Below are 7545 nucleotides of genomic sequence, written 5' to 3' on the forward strand. Positions count from 1 at the left end.
AAATACACAGATAAATACTGACCCATGCAAACACATATAGTACATGCACACACTACTAATGGAAAATGAATATAAAGCATGTATTGTGTTCATTATGTGGACGCCCTCCTCCCTGTTTATTTATTGCTATGCTTTTATCCTGGGTTCCAGTGATACCTCTCATCTTATGTAACTGCATGACAAGATGACAAGACCTCATATTAAGGGATTACCACCTTTATGTGGAGAGTGATCGCAGGTTGTTGTGGGCAGATTCCTCCCACCTTAGATCTAAAACAGAACAGTTCTTTCTACTTTGTTGTTGCTGTTTTTTTTTTTGTTCAAAGTAACTGGACCTTTAATACACACACTTCCAGAGCAGCAATTGCTCAGTCACATCTTAATAACTTTGTGCACAAGGCCTGTCGAGTAATATACCAGAGCAGGGCAGCTGTAAAGTAATGCTTAGCATTATTTTGTTGGAAAACATACACTGTGTGAAAACTATAACGGCTCCTTACCATAGCAGAATTTCAGTTAATGGCTTTGTGCTGCACCTTAAAGGATATGGAAAGTAAGTTTCATTTGCTTCATTAGCACTGGTGCAATGTAAATAAGTACATTTACTCAAGTACTAAACTGAAGTACTACTGTATAGCCAAAAAGCTTAGAGCAGGTTGGAAAAATGAAACCGCATTGACAAAAACTGGGTGGATGTTTCTAACGCAAGTTGTTTTCACTCAATCGGACATAAAATACTTTGCAGGGTCCCGTTGGGGTTCATCTTTGGACCTCCTAATTCCAACCTGATTTGCTCCTCCTTGGGTTTATCAGCACACATAACATTAGTTACTATGCAGCATTTTATCTCACAGTCCTCTGCACCCAAGAAAACTGTTGGGTTTTTTTTCTAATCATCTGCTTGGATGAAATAAAATTTCAAATTAAACTTCCTACAAAGGAACATGGAGAAAAGTGAAATTATGGCTGTGATTAATTCAAGATTGTAGGCAGTTGGTCTGTGAGTATTTTGAGTCAAGGTCATTAAGAAAAAGAGAATAGATTGAAAGCACAGTGAGAACTGACCAATAAGGTCACCTTTTAGCAGTTAAGAAATGGCTCCAAAATCAGAGATCTTCTGTCCCGGCCTGGCTCATGCAGGCATTTGTCAAGTCAAAATGTATTTAAAGTGTGAACGCACACCACAGTGTCTCAGCACACTTTACAAGCAACCCAGAGAGAAAAACACTTCAACAAACATTAACAAACCATAATAGCTTGAATGCGAACAACCAGCAAACCTACTGACAAATATAAGAGAGGCAGTTTAAAATTAATTAAAGATTAACATACAGTTAAAGAGTAACTACGCCTTAAACTTAGATTTAAAAGCCCCAGTTGAGTTTGCCATGCTGCTATTGACTGGGAGTAGTGAGTTCCAGAGAATTGGGGCACCGCAGGAAAAGGCCTAAATTCTGAGAACGCAGGGTACAAGACTGCACATAAGGAACAAGTAAATCAGACAAACATGATGGTGTATTTCCATGAAAAAGCTTCTGTGCCAACAAGCAGGCTGGATTACTGCAACTCCCTGTTTTCAGGCCTTCTATATAAAACAACTCACGGACTGCAGCTTCTTCAGAATGCAGAATTGTCAGACCACATTACTTCAGTTATCTGAACCACCCGTGGACTACCTGTGGCTGTTACTATATTATTTAAAATCTGTCTGGTATAAAAAGCCCTTAGCGTTTAACATTTTAAATGTGCTATACATTCCCAACAGATCTGTCAGGTCTCAAGGTGCCTGTGTGCCCACAGCGTTCTCAAAGTTCAGCCACATACAGTATATGTGGATCACATACACTATACATATGTTTGTATGTATATACTGCATGTGTGTGCACAATATGTGCACATACATTTCCTATGTTTGTGTATACATGGTCACATTTGCCCATTTGCTTTATTTTTACATTACATTATACAATATCATGGCCAATTTAACAACACTTACAAAACACCTTTAGTGAGAGGACCCAACATCTCTGATGTGAAAACTGAGAAATCTAGTTGCTGAGTTATGTGCGACCTATAAATAATAAAATACTGACAGTTGTTCTTACAGTAAAAAAAAAAAATCCAATTTCTTTATTAACCAGATGCCGCAAGGAAAACTGTTCAGAATTAATGTGCTGGCAGTGCTCCATTCCAGCCACAAACCAAGAAAATAACTCTGTAATAGAATTGTATGCCCAAGGTGGTGATAAAGTCTAATGAGGAACAACAGTCCTTGAAAATAAAACTGATGATTTAATAACAACAACATGACAATGCAAAGCAGCTATATATCCTTGTCCGGTGTCCTATTATTAGAAAAAATATTTCATTTCCCTTGTATCAATGATGGTGGCGTCTGTGTTCACTGTAACATTAAGTGAAGTTAAATTTGGTCACAGAGTATCAAGGTGGTGGCCACGTCAGGCCAAGGGTCAGACTCACCTGAGACAACGCACGTTTCCTCACATGCTTTCAAAGTCTCAAAATTGTTGGCGTTTCCTCCGCAGCCTCCATACTCAAACTGCTCACAGGTTCCCGTGTTGATATTGAAGAAGAATCTCTCCTTAATGGCCTTGCAAGGCCCTGGGTCGTCCTTCTGGGAACACAACTCTTCGAAGATGAAAAGCTCATGTAGTGCTCCATCTGCTGAAGTAGGGGAGGAAGACAACTTTTATTATGCTTCTTGTGGTAATCTGTGTAAAGCATTATTTATGGGGCAATAAATTAGGTCACAGCATCAAACATGCGCATTGAGAGCCGATGTACCAGAGTCAAACTCCTCGTGTGTCCGACAGACCTGGCCAATAAAGCTGATTGGGTTTTTTTTTTCTGAAAGTCTAACCTCAGGCTTTAAGACATGGTAAAGTTGGATGCCAGTAGAACCTCCATAAGACACTGGTGTAAATGGCTTGACAGCTGTGTGTCCTGACCAAACATTTAGACTGAATGATTTAATGCACATCAAAGTCAGAAAAGCACCTCACATACAGTACATGATTATTTACATCAAATAACTTAAAATACAACTTGTGTTTCAACTACAGTCCTGTAGGTGTTTTACTGTACTTGCACTGAGGAAGCACCTAAATTCCCCCAGTACAGAAGAAGACCCTGGCAGGCGGCAGCTGGGGGAGAAGAGTGAGAGGAAGCTGCACACCGCGGATCAAGCAGTCCAGTATATTACAATGACTGAGTGTGTTTTAAGTAGTTGGCCCTGTTGTGGAGAACATGTTTAATCACTTATAATATGATGAATATTCTGTTGGACAGAGCCTGAGGTTACATTATTCATACATACAATTCACTGCACAGACATACTGTATTGTACATTCTCACTTCCATTATTATTTATAAAAGGTTTATCAGATCCAGGAAAGAGGTGACATGAAAGCCGCTGAGCTCTACTAACCACTGTCGTGAATGTTAAATCGCTATCTCAGTGTACCACAGGGAAATGACTCTCCTTACCCTCGTCCCCGCTGATTTTAGGTCAGATCTCTGTTATAGATGCCTGTACTGATGTAGTTACTTTGAAGCCCACTAAGAAGAAAGGGGTCCCTGTGCAAAGGAATTTACAGATGGTCCAAACTTAAGTGACAGCATGTAAAAAAAAAAAAAAAACACTCAGTTATTGTGACAGTCACATGATTCATACAGTTTTCACAGCCTCAGCACACAGTGGAGAGTGAAAACTAAGGGGGCATAATGTTGACACTGTTTTGAGCACCCACTTCTGATGTTATCATGCCATCCAATGGCACGTTATCACTTGTTATCAGAACATAGGTAAGGCTCAGTAGGTCCCTACTAGTAGTAGTAGGTTGTTATAATGCCAAAGCCCTTCATTATCATGGTTTCACTAATAAACACAAAGCATATCTGATTTAGATACTGTACGTTCTTAGGTTTAAGCGCTAAAACAACTTGGTTAGGTTAGGAAAAGTTCATGACTGAAGGCCTGTGAGAGCCTCCAGTGTTTTCTGACCCATTCATCCTATTCATGGCCACTGGAGGTCACCTTTGTAACATAGGTGCACATCTATCAATGATAAAAAAACACCCTGACCTCCTCGGAGATACCGAAGGCCGTGCCCAAACCACATCTATGGCCCTAAAAATGAGTGACTGACTCGAGTCATCTAGTTTTGAGAAAGCTCCAGATCAAGTTTGACATTTATGCATTGAAATGTATTGGTACTTATCAGGCAACATATGCACCGATACCTGTCTTGTGTATAATACCTGCATTAAGTTCATGTTCAGCTCTGGCACTTTTATTTAGTGCTATCACTTAGCTTATAGTTTAATCATCGTCCTACTCTGTGTGTGTGTGAGAGTGAGACTGGGGGAAGAAAAAGCATTAAATTCTCTTTCCTGTAAGGTACAAAGTTCCATCAAAACACTTGCACTAATGGGAACCACCCTGCCCTCTCCTATCAGCGCAGCAGTCAGCAAACAGTCCCTCTACTGGACAAGGTAATGAGGCAATGAGGGCAGCAGTTCACCACTACAACCTGCCCTTCTACTTCAGCCGTCCAATTCTAACTTTTAACCAGGGCCTAGGGACACCAATCAAATAGTCCTTCCTTCCACCATACCTGAGGTTTTGCTATTTCATGTGGGAGGTGGTGTGCAGGCAGCAGTGTGTACCTGCAGAGACTTGTGGTATTTTCTAGCAACGTCCTTCTTGATGTGGCTGATAAGCAGTAGTGGACTGAGTCATCCAGCAAGGGAGCAATAATACATCAACACAATGTGTCTCTGTCTGGTACCCAACTCCATTTTGGCTGTAAAAACACCTCATTGCCAGTGGTGTACCACAAAAATCTGGGGGCCTTGTACATATGCAGCCTCCATGGGCCTTCATTTAATACATCCATTGTCACACCTGTACAAAAACCTAAATCAACAAGCCAACACATGCATATTCTTAAGTGTTTGCAATGGACTGAAGAAATCTGTATAATTTGAAATCTCAGCATATTTCAGACCTCTTATCTCAACGCATGGGAAAAACTAAGTTAAACTTTCATTATGGGATTTTAGATCAATACAGAATATAGAAATCATCTTTTATTTGCACAGTTAAATTGAAGTGCTAGACCAGTTTGTAAAATCTTTCCATTAGAGATGTACCAATCAATCTGTTGGAGTTCAGAATCGGTCAGTGTTTAGCCTGATCGGCCATGACAGCTGACCAGATGATTAACTTGAGCTATCCGATTCCGTGCAAATCCACAGAAATACCTGGGAGAAGCGGACGCTACGGTCCAAAACTCTGACACATAGTACACAAAAAGGGCGTTGCTGGCTACATTTGTAATACATGTATATGTACAGTAAATCCAATGTGTGGCAAAAATTACACCGACTTTAAAATGAACTGCGTTTATAGTGGGAATGACATTTTTTCTGTCTCTATTACCTGTTGGACCTGTTTAACTTTGGATAACTACAAATACTGCACTTCATTTTTAGTTGGTGGTTTGTAACCAACAAACAAATAATTGTTTATCCTGTATCCTGGAACACTTTTTTATTGGTATTTGTTTGTAAAAGCAATTTAATACAATGTCTTATTTTTATTACAATACATTTTTTCATTAAAAAAATCTTGGTGTATGCTGTCAGTTAGTTCTTAGAAAAAAAGAAAAGTGAAATGGAATTGGCAGTTCAGAAAGAAAACAATCAAAAATCAGAATTGGTGCATCTCTACTTTCCATATATCTATACACACACTCACAGAGCACTTTATTACAGTAGTACACCTGTACAGTATAGGAGCCCTGCCATAACATTTGTGTTTATGTTTCAGTTATTGGTGAAACTGTTTGGAATGTATTGGATCATTTATGTGATTACTGCTGAGACCATAGTTAATGGTGTTGTTCCACTGGAATGCAGTTTATTTATTCTGTATTCATTCATTATGCATTATATTATTGTACGCATGGAGTCAGAGCAGAGGAAATATATGTTATACTACATTCACCATGTGAGCCATTGTAGTAGGTACTTTCAGTGTTTTATTTTACCCAGCCTTTATTAGCTTTTATTTGTCTGTGCTGGCCACAAACAAATTAATCATTAATTGATCTGATTTTACTACTAAACCATTAAACCAAAGAACCAAAACATTAAACCTTTAAGAAGCACAAGTGATATAGACAGTGTTTTTGTAAATGAATAATGAATTGATTATTCATAATTAAGTTTGCAGACTGGAAATTGATTGATGTATATTGGGTAAAAAAAACAAATAAATAAATAAATAGAAAGGGATTTGCACACCCTCTAAATGCAAACAACCTTTTCAAGCAGTCTACAAATCCACCCAAAGCTCCATATCTGTCATTAGGGATCATCCACATTGTTGAATAGAAGGTAAGTAAATACGGCCCTCATCACACATTGCATTAGCAAAATCCTCATAAGCCAACCAACAAATTCAGCCACCTCTTTGAAACGTGGTCCATGTTGAATAGGGAAACGGATTTTAGATGCATCAAACTTCCATCTGCAGCTAGTCTCCTGAGTACTGCTAATGGGCTTTCCACACACACACACACACACACATTAGGATAAAGAGCTGAGTTGTGCAACAGGTACACTATGCCAAGCACCTCTGTAATTCCCAATATGGGCAGCTTCATTCGGTCTGAGGCCCAGTCCCAGCTTGTTTAGTACACCAGAAGATTATCCAGCACCTTAACTTAGGTCCTTTAGCAAACGGGACTCACGCACCATCTGTGTAGCAGCCATGGAACAACAAACAACAAGAAACAACACATTATCAGTGACTCAGTAAAAGATAACACACTAAAGAGCACACACTATCATCAGAATGACAGCAGAGTATGATAATGTAAAAAAAGACAGCTGGAGGAAGTGAGAGATCCAGACTGAAACAGAGAAGGAGCAGCGCACATGTCACGGGGTCTCAACAGCTCCCTGTGGTTTTGTCATCTATAGCATCAAATGTATGAGATAAACAGTTTGGGTGCTTTCTTAAGAAGGTCCTCAACATCTTTACTCATTATTGAAGTTCAAAATATCATTATTGTGATTAATTGGGTAATTTCCAGATGCTTCCCTGCAGTGCTGTACAGTGTGCCTGATTATGTGCTAATATAGTGCAGCACAGTTACAGCAACTAAAAAATGGTGGAGCAGAAATTATGTTGTTGAACAGGGCTTTTATTTTCCACATTCAAGGAGTATTGAGATCATTGAAGTAAAAACAAACAAACAAATAAGAGTCCGAAGGCACCACAGCACCCAAAGCTATATGAGCCTCTAGGTCTGTGACTTTTTATAAAAAATAAAAATAAAAAATAAAATTCCCCACTCGCCCCCCACTTTGGGGCGGTCTTGTATTCCTTCCTTCAAGCTCGGGTCCTCTACCAGAGGCCTGGGAGCTTGAGGGTCCTGCGCAGTATCTTAGCTGTTCCTAGGACTGCACTCTTCTGGACAGAGATCTCAGATGTTGTTCCTGGGATCTGTTGGA

At 39.5% G+C, this 7545-nt stretch overlaps 1 protein-coding gene across 1 annotated transcript in view; it reads right to left on the bottom strand.

The window, feature by feature from the left end:
- The window catches only part of tfpia (tissue factor pathway inhibitor a), a gene marked incomplete at its 3' end in the record, with an annotated part of 33229 nt that overhangs the window by 11304 nt on the left and 14380 nt on the right, over positions 1 to 7545 (bottom strand). The window contains exon 2 of the mRNA XM_020621622.1: positions 2482 to 2685. Coding sequence (XP_020477278.1) covers positions 2482 to 2685 — 204 coding nt within the window. The remainder of the gene's footprint in view (positions 1 to 2481; positions 2686 to 7545) is intronic.

This window comes from Monopterus albus, unplaced genomic scaffold (assembly GCF_001952655.1).
Source record: "Monopterus albus unplaced genomic scaffold, M_albus_1.0 scaffold263.1, whole genome shotgun sequence".
Lineage (NCBI taxonomy): Eukaryota > Metazoa > Chordata > Actinopteri > Synbranchiformes > Synbranchidae > Monopterus > Monopterus albus.